The sequence below is a fragment of the Dendrobates tinctorius genome, unplaced genomic scaffold (genome assembly GCF_039654945.1).
Source record: "Dendrobates tinctorius isolate UK_male_01 unplaced genomic scaffold, ASM3965494v1 ptg000016l, whole genome shotgun sequence".
In the NCBI taxonomy this organism is placed as follows: Eukaryota; Metazoa; Chordata; class Amphibia; order Anura; family Dendrobatidae; genus Dendrobates; species Dendrobates tinctorius.
Genome location: NW_027361684.1, coordinates 15291381 through 15312958, shown reverse-complemented (window position 1 = coordinate 15312958; position 21578 = coordinate 15291381). Strand labels below are relative to the sequence as shown.

The 21578-nt window shown below is 48.2% G+C and overlaps 1 protein-coding gene across 3 annotated transcripts in view; it reads right to left on the bottom strand.

Moving 5' to 3' along the window:
* FLOT2 (flotillin 2) overlaps positions 1–21578 on the bottom strand; it is a 107078-nt gene that overhangs the window by 31656 nt on the left and 53844 nt on the right. For all 3 annotated transcript variants that reach the window (XM_073565488.1, XM_073565490.1, XM_073565489.1), the window contains 4 exons: positions 13743–13866; positions 4949–5067; positions 4530–4643; positions 4312–4431 (listed from right to left, as the gene is read on the bottom strand). In XM_073565488.1, the coding sequence (XP_073421589.1) occupies positions 4312–4431; positions 4530–4643; positions 4949–5067; positions 13743–13866 (477 nt within the window). The remainder of the gene's footprint in view (positions 1–4311; positions 4432–4529; positions 4644–4948; positions 5068–13742; positions 13867–21578) is intronic.

Here is a 21578-nt window from a genome sequence, read left to right as displayed (position 1 = left end):
AGGGGGTTTTAGCACTTCAGACTGCCTTGAGTCTTTATCAGACGTAAAGTTTTCCACACTGAGTCCCGCTCAACAAGCCTTTCTGGATGCAGACTTCACGATAGAGGAAATAAATGAAGCCATAGCAGATATGGCCTCTGGGAAGGCGCCTGAGCCGGATGGATTTCCCATAGAAATGTACAGGAAATATCGGGATGTTTTGGCACCACTCCTCCTGAGGGTGTTTCAGAGGACCTGGGAGGAAGGTTCTTTACCGGATTCCTTTTATGAGGCAAATATAATAGTGCTTAGGAAGGAGGGGAAGGATCCTCTTGAATGTGGATCACATCGCCCCATATCGTTGGTAAATGTGGACTATAACATCTTCACTAAAATCCACTAGATTAAAATCGGTGATACTAGAAATAATACATCCAGACCAGACCGGTTTCATGCCCGGGAAAAATACATCTATTAATATTAGGAGAGTTCAATCAGTGGTCCAGTACAGTTCCCTAGTGCCAGATAATGAATGGGCCTTGGCTTTGCTGGATGTGGCTAAGGCCTTCGATTCTCTTGAGTGGTCATTTTTATCTGCATGTTTAGAAAAATATGAATTTGGTTCCAAATTTAGGAAGTGAGACTACGCAATGTACATGAAACCACAAGCCCGAATAATAAATAACTCTGTATCCGAATCGTTCTCTTTGGCAAGAGGAACACGCCAGGGGTGCCCCTTTTCCCCGGCCCTTTTCGCGCTTGCAATCGAAGGGTTGGCGATCCGTATAAGATCCACTCCAGTCATTAAAGGTATAGACATAGTGGGCCGTTTAGATAACATTGGCTTATAGGCTGATGATATGGTGATATTTATGGCTAAAGCAGAAGAAACACTACCCCATGTGATTGCTACTATAAACAAATTTAGTAATTTGGGATTATACATAAATTGGGATAAATCCACCTTGATGCCGCTCTCCCTTGGTCTAATGGATCACCTTGAAATGCTATCCCCATTGCCTGTTGTAATTAACTTTAAGCACCTGGGAATAAATATTTCAAAAGATAGTAGACGACTTAAAAATGAATATTCTCCCGTTGTTAGCAAATTTAAGTTTAGCAAGGTCTATCCGGAGTAAATTGCCATTATCTGTCTCCGGACGTATTATTAACCCGATTAAAATGATCCTACGCCCCAAACTCATTTACTCCCTCCAACATAGTGCAGTACTGATCCCTAAATCTTTTTTTCCATTTGTTTGATTAGCCATATAATTTGCTTCCAAATCCCACAATCGCTTCTCCATCTCATCATCTTCCCTAGATGTCACCCATTTAATATAGGAAATTGTGGAAGACAAACATCCCCTCAGATACGCTTTAAGGGCGTCCCAAAACAAGTTAATATTCTGGGGTTCAGGGTGGGACGAAATGAAGCAGTCTAATTGGTGTAGAGTTCTGTCATTGGGGCCTATTAATTTCAGCCAAAATGGGTTCAACTTCCAAAATAGATTACGACTCCTTTGGCCAAATCTAAGTGTAAGTATGATCGGGCTATGATCTGAGATGACCCTGTTCCCATGTTCCATATCCCCCAACCACATTGCTGGAACCAAATATATAATGTATACGAGATAGAGTGCGTCTAATGGATGATTGACCAGTATATTCTCTCACGTCAGGATGACGGATCCTCCACAAATCCAACCAACCACTGCCCTCAATGAGCAATGATAGATGAATAGTAGGCCGTCCCAGATACGCCGTCATCTAGTCTAAGTCTATCAAGACAGTTACCCATGACAAGGTTAAAATCTCCCATGCACATAACTAATGCATCTGGATAATTTAAGGCAAAGCTTACCGCCTTTTTAACTGATATATTGGCCAGGGGTGGGTTATAGACACACTTTATGGGCCCTTGCTAGAGAAAAGGTTGAAGAGAACTCCTCTCCCAGAGTGTCTTTAAGCCAATTTTCCAAAAATTGCTCCAGCCGTTGACCTTCAGAGTGTTCTGGTAATCCAACGATTCGGATATTATTCCGACGCAACTCGTTTTCCAGGTCATCCGCCTTCTGCCTCCAGGCATTCATTGAGCGAGCTACTTTTGTCAGTTTAGTTTCCAAGGGCATAAGGGTATCTTCCAGGCTGGAGACTCTCGTTTCAACTTCCGTAATGCGCCCTCTCATGGCTTGCATATCCTGCCGAAGATGCCCCACTTCCGAATGTACCTTCTCTATTTTCCCAGTCAGGGATGTTCTAGTTAGAGATATGGCTTGCATTAATTGTTCAGACGCCTGCCTGAGAGTAAAGTCTTCTTGCTCCCCTTCCTCTCCGCCGTCAAAATTGCGATTTTTACACTGGTCCACAGCTTTAACATTTGATGGAGTATTTCTGCGGGATCTTTAATTATCATAGGGGTCGGGCCTTACAGATTCTTTTAATTTTTCAATCGCCCCTGAACTCTTCAGCAGGCTCATGGTTAAGATTTATGTGGTATAGCAAGTTGGTGAAGTAAATTGTCCCTTTCCTTTGCCCCTAATTTATAGCAGCTCTCTTATAGTGCAGTAACTTAATTTGCCTGAATTTACTATAGTGAGACAGAACAACCAAACTTATTTGGTCAGTTGTGAAACTCTTTTCCAGCTATATTATGATAATATGCTGCTCTGTCAGCAAGTCACTGCGTTATCCATCCTTCCAGCCTCAGGGAATTGGAGAACTGAAAGTGAAAGTACAGAGATATCAGCACTGTCTGTTATGTCGTTTTATCAGCAGGGTATAATACCCAATGTGACCTTAGCTTCAGGGCAGTGAGATCGAGACCCCGGCATGCGATCCGATGAAGTGTGCTGTTAGCAAACTGCTGCGGAGACCGCAGCTCCAGTCCCAAGCAACTGAGAGGTGATGAGAGCGGTGAATGTAATCAAGATGGCGGGTGCCAGCGGGCAGCGTATAACTTCAATGAGGGAGCACGGGGCTCATTTCTCAGAGCTCACACTGTGCGCACCCTCCTGTGTACCTTTAGGAGTCCTGCGCTCCGTCCAACCCGCCGAACCTGAGGTGAAGTCTTCCAGGCTGCGTCTCAGTTACAGAGCATGCAGTAGAAAATGGCCGCCCGCCGCCTCCTTGCAGGCCCTGCTTTCCGTCTGGGTCTTCGGGATCTACCCTGAACGGAGCCGCACTCCTCAACCTCCTCGGAAGCCAGAGGTTCCCTGGATCCCAGGGGGTCCACAGTACTATCAAGGTGGGTCTTTCAGGTGATGTAAAGGCAGGATTTGAGTCAGGATCGTATGAGCTCTGCCTAAGCACGTCCTCTCGGCATAGCCACGCGCCCCCCCATAAGACAATTTTAAGTGTCTTTTTTCTCGAGAGGACTGTTTTTACACATCATTCTTATATAATATGCAAATTGCTTCTTCAGAGAGGAAGAGGACTTGAATTGTATAGCGCCACCTGTTGGAAGTAGCGATCCTACAAGTCACAATCAACCCTTTAATGATGCTTGTAATAGGACTTGGGATAAAAGACAAATCAGAATCTCAATTTGCAGACACGGTGTTTCGGGCTATTGGCCCTCGTCAGTGCAAAGTATGAGAACTGATTTAACTAGGGGAGAGGTTCCGGACCGAGGTCTAAGGGGTAATGTTTTGCTACTTCCTACAGGTGGCGCTAAAGACTTCAAGTCTAGTGATGATCAAGTATACTCGTTGCTCGGGTTTTCCCGAGCATGTTCGGGTGGTCTCCGAGTATTTTGGCATGCTCGGAGATTTAGATTTCGTCGTCTCAGCTACATGATTTGCGACTGCTAGACAGCTTGAATACATGTGTGGAATGTCTCCTTTTTATGGAATTCCCACATGTATTCAGCCTGTCTACTAGTCGCAATACATGCAGCTGAGACAACGAAATCTAAGTCTCCGAGCACGCCAAAATACTCGGAGGACACCCGAACAACGAGTATACTTGCTCATCACTATTCAAGTCCTCTTTCTCTCTGAAGAGACAATTTGCATATTAAATTTCACAGAGGAGCATTTCACCATGAAGAAGCCTCTTTACCTTGGAATGCCAGTGCTGATATATCACTCTACATTCTTATATAAATGCTTTTTACACGTATGATATCGTCGAGTGTAAATGGGGCCTCTGAGTTATTTGAGCTAAAGCAAGCACACTGCCATCTCCAATATGTGAGAGAACCAACTGTCTCCTGTATCTTCCTGTTCCGTGCACAGAACAGTTTACTACTCCATAGGGCACTTTGCACTTCACTCACTCTCATCTTGCCACTTCTCAGCAGAATATACCAGCTCCCCCTCCCCGTCTTACCTTGGTGTTGACTTCCCGGCTGAAGTCCGCCTTCTGTAGTTCAAAAGCCCGTTTGGAATCTGCCATTTTCGTATCAGACACATACTTGACATCGAGCATCTCTTTCTTGCACATGGCTTCCTGTCAGGGAAATGAAAGAACAAATTAAATTATACCGCAGGATGTAAAAGCTACATATAGCATTCTAAGCACCTCAAATCCTCAGGTGGATTACATACCCTAATGCCTGCATCGCGCTCTGCTTCTGCAACGCCAATGTCTGCATCCCTCTGAACAGCAGCTGTCTGAGTCTTACCCAGGGAGCTTAAATACTCAACCTTGTCATACACATCCTGCAGGACAAAGCATGAATCATGGGAATTACATGGGCCCCGAGATATAATGCAAGTGCAAAACAAGACGGACAACATTCATTGCAAAGATGACAAAGGTCAGAATCTTTCTGCAGGCGACGTGCCTTCTTCAGTGCCATTTATGGCAATACTGAATCATAAGCAAATAAGGTAAATGCACTTTTTTTTTTTTTTTTAAATTGGCCATGAAAATCATAAAGGAAATAAACCAAAAGTACCTGGATGGTGACCAATTAGGAAAATCATTAAATTGCAGCTACAAAACGGTTTTCTTATACTCTCACCTTGATGGTAAAGCTTAGGATTTCAATACCCATGCGGCCGACATCAGGGGCTGCGACTTCTCGAACCAGCTTTGCAAACTGATCCCTATCTTGATAAATCTGCTCCACCGTTAGTGTACCTGGAGGAAAAGACCCCTATTACAGACGGACTGTAGTACATGATAGATGCCATAAGGAACAGAAAATGGAGGGCCCAAGATTATACACTGCTCAAAAAAATAAAGGGAACACTTAAACAGCAGAATATAACTCCAAGTAAATCAAACTTCTGTGAAATCAAACTGTCCACTTAGGAAGCAACTCTGATTGACAATCAATTTCACATGCTGCTGTGCAAATGTAATAGACAACAGATGGAAATTATTGGCAATTATCAAGACACCCTTAATAAAGGAGTGGTTCTGCAGGTTGGGACCACATCTCAGTATCAATGCTTTCTGGCTGATGTTTTGGTCACTTTTGAATGTTGTTTGTGCTTTCACACTCGTGGTAGCATGAGACGGAATCTACAACCCACACAAGCGGCTCAGGTAGTGCAGCTCATTCAGGATGGCACATCAATGCGAGCTGTGGCAAGAAGGTTTGCTATGTCTGTCAGCGTAATGTCCAGAGGCGCTACCAGGAGACAGGCAAGTACACCAGGAGAGGTGGAGGGGGTTGTAGGAGGGCAACAACCCAGCAGCAGGACCGCTATTTCAGCCTTTGCGCAAGGAGGAACAGGAAGAGCACTGCCAAAGCCCTGCAAAATGACCTCCAGCAGACCATAAATGTGCATGTGACTGCACAAACGGTTAGAAATCGACTCAATGAGGATGGTCTGAGTGTCCGACATCCACAGATGGGGGTTGTGCTCACAGCCCAACACCGTCCAGGACGCTTGACATTTGCCAGATTTGACATTGATGCCCTGTGCTCTTGAGAGATGAGAGCAGGTTCACACTGAGCACTTGTGATAGACATGACAGAGTCTGGAGACTCCACAGAGAATGTTCTGCTGCCTGCAACATCCTCCAGCATGACTGGTTTGGCAGTGGGTCAGTGATGGTGTGGGGTGGCATTTCCTTGAAGGGCACCACAGCCCTCCAAGTGCTAGTCAGAAGTACTCTGGCTGCATTAGGTACCAGGATGAGATCCTCAGACATATTTTGAAACCACATGCAGGTGCACTGGGCTCTGGGTTCCTGCTGATGAATGACAATGCTAAACCTCATGTGGCTGAAGTGTGTCAGCAGTTCCTGCATGATGAAGACATTGATGCTATGGACTGGCCCACCCTTTCCCCAAACCTGAATCCAATTGAGCACATCTGGGACATTATGACTTGTTCCATCAACCAACGCCACTCTGCATCACAGACTGGCCAGGAGTTGTCTGTTGCTTTAATCCAGGACTGGGAGGAGATCCTTCAGGAGAACATCCACTGCCTTATCAGGACCATGTCCAGGCATTGAAAGGAGGTTGTACAGGCATGTGGAGGCCACACACATTACTGAGCATCATTTCCTTGTCTTGAGGCATTTCCACTGAAGTTGGATCAGCCTGTAATCTGATTTTCCACTTTGATTTTGAGAATCATTCCAATTCCTGACCTCCATGGAATATTAATTTTGATTTACATTGATCATTTTTATGTTTTATCATTCTCACTGCATTCCACTATGTGATGAAGAAAGATTTATAACTGGAATATTTCATTCAGTGACATCTAGGATGTGGTATTTTAGTATCCCCTTTATTTTTTGAGCAGTGTATGCTGTCTGAGGCAACCGGTCATATAATGATGCCCTCCACAGGTTACAGGCGTCAATAACACTTTATGACAAGTATCCACTTTACATCAGACAGTTTTACAAGAAAAAAAAAAAAAAAAAAAATTTATAAATGGGTCTACCATTTCCTTGAAGAGATTTTCCCAACTCACCTTTATGGCACCTGTTACACAGGATAGGACACAAACGTGTTATAAGTGTAGGTGTGGGCAAACCGTTTCTGTGACTCCCATAATGTATATTAAGGGGCCACCTGTGAACTCATTCTCCATCTGGGTGTGATGGCCAACAACAAATTCAGGTGAGATGTGGGAACCCAGTTCCTAAAAGGAATCTGGCTGCAGGTTTTTGCTATGTAATCTGAGAGCATTATGATGTAGGGATGGGAAACCTGATCACAGCGATGTCACTTAGTGGGATTATTGATGCAGTTTTTAGAATTTTTTTTTTGCTGTAAATGTAGCAGCGGTTGGAATGATGATCTGTGTATAACTCCTCCCACATGCCTGATTGGCTGCTTGCTGTGCTGTGGAGGCGGAGTTGCACAAATAAAGCTGGACTGTCTGGTTTCCTGCTGACAAAAAAAAAACGATTGTAATGAAACTACAGCAAGCTGCCGAGCACGTCACACATTGCTGGAATCAGGTTATCTGACCCTACTTCATGCTGCTCTCAGATTAATTAGAAAAAAAGGAGATTTTTGTGTACTCACCGTAAAATCTCTTTCTCTTAGCCTTTAATTGGGGGACACAGAACCTTGGGTGTTATGCTGCTGTCCACTAGGAGGCGACACTATGCATAATCTGAAAAAAGATTAACTTTGGCTCCTCCTCTGCAGTATACACCCCTGGACGGCGTCAGCCTTCTCCAGTTTTGTGCCAAAGCATAAGGAGGAACGTAACCAAATAACATAACCATGCCTGTAAGAAGGCTACTATGTACGAGCTCAAGAACAATATGAGAACTCAACAGGAAACAACGGCCCGTAAGGGCAACAGGGTGGGAGCTGTGTCCCCCAATTAAAGGCTAAGAGAAAGAGATTTTACGGTGAGTACACAAAAATCTCCTTTACTCTGTCGCCTAATTGGGGGACACAGAACCTTGGGACGTCCCAAAGCAGTCCCTGGGTGGGAAGCAGTGGACGAATATTGTGCCGACAGTCCCCTAGACTTGGGGTACTGCCGCCTGCAGAACCAGTCTACCCAGGCTCGCATCCGCTGAGGACTGGGTATGAACACTGTAGTGTTTCGTAAACGTGTGTAGGCTAGTCCAAGTGGCCGCCTTGCACACTTGTTGTGCCGAAGCCTGATGCCGAATGGCCCAGGAGGCCCCTACTGCCCGTGTAGAGTGTGCCGTGATACCGGCCGGAAGAGGGGAACTGTTAAGTCGGTAGGCCTCATGTATGGTGGACTTGATCCACCTGGCAAGGGTAGCCTTGGAAGCCGGCAACCCCTTGCGACTACCTTCCGTAAGAATGAAGAGGGAATCGGATTTCCGGAAAGGTGCAGTCCTGGACACGTAAATCCGCAATGCCCTGACTAGGTCAAGCGTATGCAGAGCCTTCTCCACTCTATGTACCGGAACCGGGCAAAGGGAAGGCAGTGAAATCTCTTCGTTAAGGTGAAAGTTGGACACAACCTTCGGAAGGAAGGATGGTACCGTGCGGAGAACCACCTTGTCCTGGTGAAAGGCTAGGAAAGGTCGTCTGCAGGAAAGTGCTGACAATTCCGACACTCTGCGTAACGAGGTGATAGCCACTAGAAAAACCACTTTCTGAGACAGAATGGAGAGTGGAACTTCTCTAAGAGGTTCGAAGGGTGGAGCTTGCAATGCTGTCAGGACCAGATTGAGGTCCCACGTATCCATCGGACGTTTGTAGGGAGGAACCAATCGGGAAACTCCCTGGATGAAAGTCCTTACTTGCGGTTTAATAGCAATGCGCTTTTGAAAAAGGACTGAAAGCGCCGACACCTGACTCTTAAGCGAACTTAAGGATAGCTTGGCATCTAGGCCCGATTGAAGAAAACCTAGTACCTTCGGGAGGTAATAAGGGAGTGGGACTTGTCCATGAGATTCGCACCAAGAAAAGAAGGCTCTCCAGGTACGATAATAGAGCTTGGCAGAGGCAGGCTTCCTTGCCCTGATCATAGTTGCAATGACTGCCGGTGAAAAACCTGCCTGGGTTAGAATCCAGGTTTCAAGGGCCATGCCGTCAAATTGAGGGCCCCTGAATTCTGGTGGAAGAACGGACCTTGAGACAGAAGGTCGTGGCGGTCGGGTAGACGCCAGGGGGCGTCTGCCGTAAGTTGGACGATGTCGGCGTACCAAGTACGTCTGGGCCAGTCTGGCGCGATGAGGATGGTCGGAACTCCCTCTTGCTTGACCTTCCTCACGACCCTGGCTATTAGGGGGAGGGGTGGAAAAATGTACAGGAGTCGGAACTGGGACCAGTCCTGGACCAGGGCATCCGCTCCGAGCGACCGCGGGTCGTGTGTCCTGGCCATGAAATTGGGAACCTTGGCATTGAGATGGGATGCCATTAGGTCCACATCCGGGGTTCCCCATCGTTGACAGATCTGGTAAAAAATCTCGGGATGGAGAGACCACTCCCCCGAGTCCATTCCTTGCCTGCTGAGGAAGTCGGCTTCCCAGTTTTCTACACCCGGAATGTGTACCGCAGAAAGAACCGACCTTGTGTCTTCCGCCCAGCGGAGGATATGAGCCACTTCTCTCATTGCCTGGGCGCTGCGGGTCCCGCCTTGGTGATTCACGTATGCCACAGCCGTGGCATTGTCCGACTGTATCCGTATGTGCGAGGCTGCAAGCAAGTGATGAAAGGCTCTCAGTGCCAAGAGAATGGCCCTGATTTCCAGAACATTGATGGGCAATGTCACTTCCCTCGGTGACCACTTGCCCTGTGCCCTGTGATGTAGGTGTACCGCCCCCCAGCCTGTCAGGCTTGCATCGGTAGTCAGGATCTTCCATTGTCCTGAGAGGAATGGCTTCCCTCGTGTAAGCGAGGTTGGTTTGAGCCACCAGTGCAGGGACCTCCTGGTCGATGACGTCAACCTGAACTCCCTGTCGAGGGAGAAGGGGTTCCTGTCCCAAGATCTGAGTATGGCTAGCTGAAGGACCCTGAGGTGAAACTGGGCAAATGGCACTGCCTCTATTGCTGCTGCCATCCTGCCGAGGATTCTCATGGCAAACCGGAGAGATCGAGGAGGACTGCAAAGGAGTGTGCGAACTCCCAGACGGATGGCCAGTGTCTTGTCCTTGGGAAGGAGCACCAGGCCCCTGGTGGTGTCGAATACCATTCCCAGGAATGTTAGAGTCCGAGTTGGGATGGTCGACGATTTCTGTAGGTTGACTAGCCATCCCAGGCGACTCAGTGTCTAGAGTGATTGAGACACTGACCTCGCAGTCTTTGAAAGTGGGAGACTTGACGAGGAGGTCGTCCAGGTACGGGACGACTAGAATGCCTCTTGAGTGCAGGACATCCATGGTGGCCGCCATGACTTTGGTGAACGTTCTTGGAGCCGTGGCGAGTCCGAACGGAAGGGCGACAAACTGGTAGTGGTTTTGGTTGACCGCGAACCTGAGAAACCTTTGGTGGGCGGGAGCAATTGGTATGTGGAGATACGCATCCTGTATGTCTATGGAGGCGAGGAATTCTCCCTGCTCCATGGATGCAACGATGGACCGGAGGGACTCCATGCGGAAATGACGGACCCGTACGTAATTGTTGAGCTGTTTTAGGTCCAGTATGGGTCGGACGCCGCCTCCTTTCTTGGGGACTACAAACAAATTTGAGTAGAATCCTCGGAATCTCTCGTTCGCGGGAACCGGCACCACAACTCCTGATTGAAGGAGAGAGGAAACCGCTTGGTGGAAGACACGAGCCTTTTCTGGTGGTGTTGGAGGAACAGAAAGGAAGAACCGGTTCGGTGGAACGGAAGTGAACTCTATCTTGTATCCGGAAGACACTATTTCCCTGACCCACCTGTCTTCTGTAATAGGCAGCCAGACTTGCTGAAAGAGTAAAAGTCGGCCGCCTACTGGTGGGGTGTCTTCCGGAGGTCTCGAGTCATGATGAAGTGAAGTTCTGAGGTTTTCCTCCCTTGGGTTTCGCTTGGCCTGCTTTCGACTGCCAAGCCCTGTCCGGTCGCTGCTGCGTCCGTGGGTTGTCTCTGCGTGGAGAACGGTTGCGGTTTTGCACTGGGCGCGAAACGGACCAGCCCGAGGAATTCCGAAAGGATCGGAATCGCGTCTGGTTTCTTCGTTTGAACGTGCGTTTCGGTTTTAGTTGAGGGAGAGAGGTACTCTTACCCCCGGTGGCATTGGCTATCATGGTGTCCAACTTTTCGCCGAAAAGTCTACCAGTAGAATACGGAAGTCGCGTGAGGGACTTCTTTGAGGCCGCATCAGCTTTCCATTCTCGCAGCCAGAGGATGCGTCGGATCGTGATGGCGTTTGATGCTATTCCCGCTACACCTCTGGCGGAATCCAGGGCTGCATGAATCATGTAGTCTGCTACCACTGCCATCTGGACCGCTTGGTCCGAGAGTTCAGGATTTGAAGCCTGAAGACCCTCCTGTAGTCTTTTGGCCCAAGCTAGGATGGCCTTGGCTGCCCAAACAGAAGCAAACGCAGGGCCCAGAGAGGCGCCTGCCGCTTCGAAAATAGAACGAGCCATGCGTTCTACTTGCCGGTCTGCTGCGTCCCTGAGGGTTGAGCTATCCGGCAGAGAGAGTAAAGTCTGCGCTGCTAGCCTAGAAACCGGAGGGTCCACTTCAGGTGGATCTGCCCATTGTTTGGTGTCTTCCTGTGGGAAAGGGTACTTCGCTTCCAGATATTTGCGATTAGCGAATTTTTTGTCAGGCTGCGCAAACTGTTTGGTAAGTATTTTCTCAAACTCATCGTGATTAGGGAAGACCTTAGGTGGTTTTTGAACACTTTCGAAGCAAATCCTATGTTTTGGGAATTCCGGGGGCGACTCTGGAATTTTTAGCACCCGATGAATAGAAGAAATTATGTCCTCAACTAGCGCTGTATTGCTAGGGGGAGAAGGTACCACGGACCTGACCGTTTCATTATCTGAGTCGGAGTCACAGATGCCCTCCGAATCCTGTGCCTCACTAAGGTGATCCCTGGAGGGCGACCTGGGGCGGGGGTCTTCTGTGGTGGGGGATCCCTGTGGTAAATTGCACTGTCTGTCTGTGGCAGGGGACTGCCCAGGAGACCTGGAATGACGCTGTCTCTCCCTAGAGGGGAACGACCTTGTGCTATAGTGCGACTCAGGTGATCGAGACCTGTGAGTCCGCTTACGTCTGTGAGAGTCAGAAGCAGCATGTTCCTGAGACAAGCTGTCCGTTTGCTGTGTACCGTCCATAGCCGGGGTCCGACTCTGCAGAGCTTGCAGCAATGTAGCAGTTAGGTTGTCTATGGACTGTGACATAGACTGAGACATCTGAGTTGCCCATTCCGGCGTGGCCTGTGACACTGAAGCGTCAGTAGGGACTCCCTGGGGTTCTGACCCAGAGTTCTGGATGCAGACCCGGCAGTGCGGATACGTGCTGCCACTAGGGAGCGTGGCTTTGCAGGCTGTGCAGAATGCATAGAAACATTCCTGCCTGGTTCTCTTCCTTGAGCCCGGCATAGTGCACAGAGGCTGGCTATAAGGGATCGTACAGGGGTGGCTACGCAGAGGGAACCCACAGAAAGCCTTATAGGAAGTATAGATTCACAGCTGAGTAATGAGAACCCAGCTGTGAGCTTACCCCACCGGTGTGCCCCTAGGTCCAGCGCCGACAGATCCAAGTTCTGTGCCCCCCGGAGACCGCTGTGATGCTTCTCTCCTGGATCTCATCCAGAAAAAATGGCCACCGGGGCTCTGAGGAGAGGGAGGAGGGGGCGGAGAGCTGAAAAGGGCACGCTGGGCTGTGTAAAAACGCGCCCTTTCTGCCTCAATCCGCCCCTTCTATGATACTCCAGTGTGTCATTTTGGTCATCCGGGGGGCGGGCCGGGGGGCGGGGAAAAGGCGGCGGCTTCAGCTAGGCCGAAGCCGCGGTCTAAATTTGAAGCCTGATGCCCAGGAGGGCTCCAGAGCGGCGCGGTAATCCGGGGGGGGGGCGGATTTGTACCAGACCCCCCCAGAACGGTCGACTGGATAGCGGTGGGGGTAGCAGGGGTAGCGGTTTTTGTATGGGGGGCCCCTGAAGGGCTATGGAGCCGCTGCTGCTGCAGAGACAGGGACGCAGCAAAAGCCCTGTTTCTGCTGTGCCATCCAGTCCGCACCCTCCCCCGGCCCCCACAGGATCCCTCAGCCGGCCTGGGGTCCCTGGAAGCTGCGGAATGCTGCCTGATCTCCGACCCTACCTGAGGCGTCTCAACCTAATACCCCCTGCGGGGGATTAGGGAGGGTGCGTCTGTCACCGTCAGGGGGTCTTCATCCTCGCCTCGACCTCAACCCAGACCCCTTAAGGGTGTTGGGGAAGGAGGGGGGTCTCGACCTCGAACCAGGACCCGAGGGACTGGGGAGGGAGCGACATGGGGAAAAAAACCACCTCAACCTCAACCGGGTACCCCTAATAGGGGACCGAGGAGGGAGCCATGCCGGGAGTCTCGCTGGAGACCCACTTTTCTTCATCTGTATTTCCGTGAAAAAAGGAAAAAAACGGAAGAAAAAAGGTGTGCCTCCTTGCGACACTAAGCAAAAACTGGAGAAGGCCGACGCCGTCCAGGGGTGTATACTGCAGAGGAGGAGCCAAAGTTAATCTTTTTTCAGATTATGCATAGTGTCGCCTCCTAGTGGACAGCAGCATAACACCCAAGGTTCTGTGTCCCCCAATTAGGCGACAGAGTAAAATGTGCTGACAGATTCCCTTTATAGTGGCTGCAGTTCCTATTAGTGGGATGCGCAGCTTTCAATCATTTATCCACAAGTCGATATGGGAACACCCTTTTAATGTTAGGTGAACACAGTTTACAAAAGGAAAAAAAAAAACCAAAACAAACATTTATTTACCAAGAATTGATCGCAAGTGGCCCTCTAAGGTTTGCAGGACAACATTTTTAATCTCATGGACATTTTTTCCAAGAAACTGCTCACTGGCCACAGCTAGAAGTTCACGCTCAGTCATGATTTTTACCTTAAAAAAAAATAAATAAAATTTAGAGATATTACATAAAAATACATATAAGAATTAAAACAGCATAAGATCAGACAAACTAATAAACACGATATGAAATAATAGGACATGTACAAGAACACATCAAGATGTGCTCATGCTTTTCTGAGGGGAGATATATCCACAGAAACAAAACCTGTACAAATTGATCTTATCTGCAGCAATCAAAAAATTGAAGGTTTCCATTTTGTAAAAGCCTAAAAAAACAAAATGTAACCCATTTTAGAAAATACATAACACTTGAACACACCACCACATTGAAAAAATATGTCAAGTTGCCATATATTCTGCACATAGGCTGCCCATCTGCAGACTCTGGTGGCCACATCTGACAGTTTATAGACAGCCATAGTTGCTTGAAGTTTTGGGTTGTTTCCCTGTACTGGTGGCATGGAGGAATTTTTGTGTAATTAGGCTATATTACAGAATTGCTCCTTATACAGGACAACACTGAGGTTTTGCATACATGAAGCGCCTCCATTTTAATTTTTGGAGGCATTATCAATCCACAGGATCGCCAATAACTTTCTGACCAGTGTGGCGTCCTTGCAGTCAGACCGAAACTGAACCAAAGAGCAGGGTTCTGAAATGGCCCAATGGAATAAAGTGTGGCCGCGAACGCAAGCATTGCTCCATTCACTTTCTATGGGACTGCGGGAAAAATCTCAGCACGATCCTACGCCATCTCACCCAGTGGCATAAACAATATATGGTGGTGGTAAAGCACAGCCAACGGCTCCACTCCAACATCACTGAAGGAGAGCTTACTCCTCTCCTTTCCAAATCACATCTCACCACCTGTGCACTTGACCCCATCCCTTCCCACCTGTTCCCCAACCTCACTAACATGATCATTCCAGCCCTAAACCATCTCTTCGACTTATCCCTATCTTTTGGTACCTTCCCCTCTGCCTTCAAACATGCCACCATAACACCCATCCTCAAAAAAAAAAAAAAAAAAAAAAAAAAAAAAAAATCAAACCTTGACCCAACTGCTATGACCAGCTATCGCCCCATATCACTGCTCCCGTTTACTTCCAAACTCCTTGAACAGCATGTCCATGCTCAACTTTCCTTCTACCTCTCATCTAACTCCCTCCTTGACATCCTCCAATCCGGCTTCCGCCCCCACCACTCCACTATAACTGCCCTGACCAAAATTACTAATGACTTACAGCCAAAGCTAACAGACAGTTCTCCATCCTCTTCCTTCTCGACCTGTCCTCTGCCTTCGACACAGTCAACCACTGCCTACTGCTACAGATTCTCTCTTCCCTTGGCATCAAAGACCTTGCCCTGACCTGGATTGCCTCATACCTTTCTGACTGCACATTCAGCGTTTCCCACTCCCACACTACCTCCTCATCCCGCCCTCTATCTGATGGAGTCCCCCTAGGCTCTGTCCTGGGGCCCCTACTTTTTTCCATCAATACTCTTGGCCTAGGACAACTCAAAGTCCCATGGCTTCCAGTACCACCTGTATGCAGATGACACTCAGATCTACCTCTCTGGCCCAGATGTCACCTCTCTGCTGTCCAGAATCCCGGAGTGTCTATCAGCCATATCCTCCTTTTTCACCTCTCGCTTCCTAAAACTCAATGTAGACAAAACTGAACTCATTAGCTTTCCTCCATCTCGTGTATCTTCCCTACCCGATCTATCTATTATGGTAAACTGCATCACGCTCTCTCCCGCACCTGAAATCCGCTGTCTTGGAGTAGCTCTCGACTCTGCCCTGTCCTCAAACCACACGTCCAAACTCTTGCCACCTCCAACTCAAAAATATTTCCAGAATCCATCCCTTCCTCAGCCCTCAATCTACAAAAACTCTTGTACATGCCCTCATTATCTCCCGCCTTGACTACTGCAGCACTCTCTTCTGTGGCCTCAATGCTAAGTCTTGCACCACTCCAGTCTGTCGTCAACTCTGCTGCCCGAGTAATCCACCTCTCCTCCCCTCTCTCCTCTGCAAATCCCTCCACTGGCTCCCAATTCACCAACGCATCCAGCTCAAACTACTAACACTGACCTACAAAGCCATCCACAAAATATCCCCTTCCCTATATCTCTGAACTAATCTCCCAATATCTTCCCTCACGTAATCTTCGATCCTCCCAAGACCTCCTACTCTCCTCCACACTTATTCATTCCTCACACATCCGTCGCCAAGATTTCTCCCGAATATCCCCTATCCTCTGGAATTCCATGCCTCAACACATCCGATTATCCACCGCCCTAGGATCCTTCAAACGGAACCTGAAAACCCATCTTTTCAGGAAAGTTTACAGCCTGCAATGACCATTCTGCCGCCTCACCACCGCCCGAGCCGCTGCCTCAAAACCACCAGAGCTGCTGCACCCCCAACCTTCTGTCTCTTCCCCACTATCCCATAGAATGTAAGTCCGCAAGGACAGGGTCCTCTCCCCTCTGTACCAGTCTGTCATTGTAAATTTGTTTACTATTAACGATATCTATAACTTTGTATGTAACCCCCTTCTCATGTACAGCACCATGGAATTAATGGCGCTATATAAATAAATAATTCCATTGGGGAATTTTCAACGCTTCATTTTCAGATGGGTGGGTGTCTGAACACTGGACCCCACACTGATCAGAAGTTATTCCCTAGCCTGTTAATTGGTGATAGCTTTCAATGCTGGGTTTAGTCCATTAATTTGGACAAGGTATGTAAAAGCAGCACTTGTCCTGACTAGCTTCTTGTCTACAGCATTACCAGTCAGTGCAACTTTTGGGAATGTGCTTGCAAGACAATGATGTTGCTACTGTAATAAAATGTATATTATGTATGCTTTTATTCTTGAGATGTTCTTTTCTTGAATGAATGCCAGCTTTGTACTCGCTACAAATCGTTTAAAGGGAACCTGCCACCATGAGAATGTCATCCAATCTTCAGGCTCCATGTTATACGCAGATTGATATATAGTTGTGAGAAAAGATTCTGTATAACCTGTGATTTAATCATTTAATCCTCTGCTCTTTTTGGGTTTTACAGTCCAGTGGGCGGTCCCTATCAGTGACTGACAGCCATCTATCTAGGCACTCTTAAGGCCCCGTCACACATAAAGATGCACCAGCGATCCCAACAACACCACGACCTTGTCACAATCACTGGTGCATCGCTACATGATCGCTGGTGAGCTGCCAAACAGGCAGCTTCACCAGCGATCAGCACCAGCGAGGACGCTGGTCTCCAAGATAAATATCGGGTTACTAAGCGGCGAGCGTCACTTAGTTACCCGATGTGTACCTTAGAAACCTGCGTGCTCGCGTCGGGAGCTGCCAGCACGCAGGTTTCTAAGGTACACATTGGGTAACTAAGTGACGCAAGCCGCTTAGTAACCCGATATTGACCTTGGAGACCAGCTCCCAGCGCCTGCTTAGAGCGCTGGGAGCCTCGCTGATCGTTTGCTCCCGCTGCCACACGCAGCGATGCATGCTGGCCAGCGAGAGAGCAACGATCAAAAAATGGCCCAGGATGATGCTGCACGATCAGCGATACGGGCGGGGGGGCGGTCGCTGATCCCAGTCACACACAGCGATCTCACTGGCGAGATCGCTGTGGCATCACAAAATCAGCGATCTCGCTAGCGAGATCGGTGTGTGTGACGGGGCCTTTATACATGGAAAGCTGTAAGTCACTGACAGGACCCCCCACTGGACTGAAAAGCCCAGAATGAGCAGAGGATTAAATGCAGTAATTAAGTCTGCTCAGCTTCACCCGCTCTATAATATGGGTGTCTGCAGATTAAGACTGCATTTTTTATGCTGACAGTTTCCCTTTAATTGATGTAGCTGTTATGTGTACACTAGTAACATCAATGATTTGTTTCAAAAATACCAAAACATTTTTTTTTTTTTTTTATAAAAAAAGGGCTGTCTGGCACCATGCTCTTCCGCCCTGAGAGGTAGAGAAGCACTGATGAGGTTGTGTCTGCATGTTTCAATGGCATCTTTCATGTGTCCTGGCAGGTATCACAATTTTCTCGGGTTGATTCTCCATGTTGGCGTCTCTTTATGTCGTGCATCACATAATGCTGTGACAATGTCAGGCTTCATAAAATGGGATTGTTAACCCAATTCCTTTTCTTCATACAGTGGAAGCGGTTTCACTGCTATAATTTATCCAATGACAGTCTATGGGGAAAAAACCTATGGCGTGATCAGTGCAGCTCCACTCTAGATTCAGAGGTGCCAGACAACCCCTTTAAGTACCTTTTCAGATAAAAAAAAAATAATGCAGATTGCAGCAAACTGCGAGGAGATATATTATATCACACACATATACACATACATAATATGTGCAGACAAACCAGAGTATACTTCTAAAATTAATAACAGCAACACATGAACAATGACAATACAGTAACATACACCAATCCTAGGAAAAAGAGACATAGTTAGACTGCAAATCTGTACATTTACTAAAAGACAATTTTGGACAGGTAGAGACTGTTTATTTTTACTTAAATGTTAGTAAAAAATTTGTACTTTATGAATTAAAAAACAGAGAATTTCAAATAGAAAGATAGAGAAGAAAACTCACACTGCAATACAGAAAAATGAGTCCATTTAGGTACATGAACTTGTGCTTGCTTTCCCAAAACAGAAATTGATGTCATATACTGTATATAGGCTATGCCATGAAGGTCTGTGGAAGAGATCCAAGCTCTACAAACACCAATTCCATGAACCAAGGTACACAGTAATCAAGTGCTTTATAGTAACTACAAGCCTCCATCCACTCGGATACATCTATATTGCAATTCTACACACAGTTTATAGTGAGGTAGATCTGTGCCAGAGACAAGCCAAAGGGGGCCTTGATCAAGGAATTGGTTTGGTGGAGGTATAAGCTGCTGCCAAAAATTGTCAGCATTGAGTCCTTTCCCAGCCTAATAAGATCAGCTCTCACTTGCCCCAGAAACATGGATTTTTGTGATAACTCACCGTAAAATCCTTTTCTCCGAGACGCTCATTGGGGGACACAGATACTGTGGGTGTATGCTTCTGCCGCTAGGAGGCTGACACTAAGTGAAAAAAAGAGGTTAGCTCCTCCTCCACCGTATACACCCTCGCCCCTATTGCGGGCGGAAATCAGTTTGGTGCCAAAGCAGTAGGAGGACAACAAAATCAGCCTTAATACAGGTGCAACATGTCCGAAAACACCACCCTTAAATTAGTAAACGCATATAAATTTAAACAAAACAAGAGCCAACTGGCTAATAGGGTTGGTGCTGTGTCCCCCAATGAGCGTCTCTGAGAAAAGGATTTTACGGTGCGTTATCACAAAAATCCATGTTTCTCCTTATTGGAGGACACAGATACTGTGGGACGTCCTAAAGCAGTCCCTGGGTGGGAGATTGACTCACCGATCCAAGCTACATGCACCTCTTGTTTAAAGGTGCGCCACCGCTGCTTGGAGGATCCTTCTACCCAGGCTCGCATCCGCCGAGGCCTGAGTATGGATATTATGTTTGGCAAATGTGTGCAGGCTGGACCAGGTTGCTGCCTTGCAAACCTGTTCCGTCGAAGCCTGGTGCCGAAGCGCCCAAGAGGCGCCCACTGCCCGAGTAGAGTGCGCTCTGATCCCTGCTGGAATCGGCGTGCCTCTAATGCAGTAGGATTCCTGAATAGTCAAACGAATCCATCTGGCTATGGTTGATTTTGAGGCCGCGAGTCCCTTCCTGCACCCTTCGGGGAGCACGAGCATCGTGTCCGTCTGACGAAAGGGTGCTGTCCTCGACACGTACCTCCGGAGGGCTCTTACCAGGTCCAACGTGTGAAGAGCCTTTTCCACACGGTGCACCGATGCTGGACAAAATGAAGGCAAGACAACATCTTCATTAATGTGAAAAGAGGACACGACTTTCGGCAGAAAAGGAGGGGCTGGTCTGAGCACTACCTTATCCTTATGGAAAGTGAGGAACGGGGCTTGGCAGGACAGGGCTGCCAGTTCTGAAACCTGCCTGATAGAAGTGATGGCCACTAGGAACACCACTTTCCAGGAAAGGTACCTCAAGGAGATATCCTGAAGCGGTTCAAATGGAGCTTCCTGCAGAACACTTAGGACCAGGTTAAGGTCCCAAGCGTCCATAGGCGCCTTATAGGGAGGTACCAAGTGGGAGACTCCCTGGATGAAAGTCTTCACCTGCAGATTGGTAGCAATTCTGCACTGGAACAGGACGGATAAGGCCGATATTTGTCTCCTGAGGGAACTTGGGGCTAAGCCCGAGTATAGGCACGACTGGAGAAAAATCAAGATGTTGGGGATTGAGAATCTCAGCGGAGAAACCCCGCGGCCTCGACACCAAGCACAGAACACCTTCCAAGTGTGGTGGTAACTTCGTGCTGAAGCAGGCTTCCGGTCGCTAATCATTGTAGCGACCACCTTGCTCCCGAACCCTGCCTGGGTTAGAATCCAAGATTCAACGGCCATGCCGTCAAACACAGGGCCCCTGAGTTCGGGTGGCAAATCGGTCCTTGAGAAAGTAGATCTGGGCGCTCTGGCAGGCACCAAGGAACGTCGGCGAGCAGCTGCATTAGATCAGCGTACCACGCTCGTCGGGGCAAGCAGAATCGCCGGAACCCCTTCCGTCTTGATCTTCTTGATGACCCTCGGAAGTAGTGGCAGCGGGGGAAATAGATATGGGAGGCGAAACTGGTTCCATGGCAGAACCAACGCGTCCACAATGATCGCCTGTGGGTCCCTGGCGCAAGCGACATGTGGGCACCTTGGCGTTAACTCTGGACGCCATCAGATCCACATCTGGAGTTCCCCACAGCTGAAATCTGCCGGAAGACTTCGGGATGTAGAGACCACTCTCCGGACTCAAGACCCTGCCGGCTGAGAAAGTCTGCCGCCCAATTTTCCACGCCCGGGATGTGGACAGCCGAAATCACCGAGTGGTTTGCTTCGGCCCACTGCAGCACGTGCCCCACCTCGCGCATGGTTGCTCTGCTGCAGTATCTAGCGTGATGTTGACATTTTCCTCGCATGCTCGCATTGAAGGGCCTTTGACCAAAAGGTCGTCCAGATAAGGCAAGACTATGCCTCGAGAATGCAGTATGGCCATGACAACTGCCATAACCTTTGTGAACACTCTGTGAGCCGTGGCTAGCCCGAAGAGTAGTGCTAAGAACTGAAAATGTAGATCACTGATGGTGAAGCGTAGAAACCTCTGATGAGGAGGAAAAATGGGAATATGCAGATATGCATCCTGGATATCTATTGAGGCCAAGTATTCTCCCTGCTCCATGGAAGATATGACTGACCGGAGAGACTCCATCCAGAAATGTCTGATCCTGATGAATTTGTTCAGAAGCTTCAGGTCCAGAACAGGCCTGAACAACCCGTCCTTTTTGGGTACCGCAAAAAGGTTGGAATAGAATCCCTGATTTTTTTCGTGTTTCGGCACTGGAACAATGACTCCACGGTGCTGGAGCGATTTGATGGCTCCCAAGAGAGCCCTTGCCTGGGCATCCACTCTAGGAAGCCGGGAAAGAAAAAACCGTCTTGGCGGGTATCTGACATTCTATTTTGTAACCTGAGGCCACCAATTCCTTTACCCATGAGTCGTGAGCGAAATTGGCCCAGACGTGGAAAAACCAGAGTAGGCGGCCGCCCACCTTGCCGGTGTTGTCTGGTAAAGGCC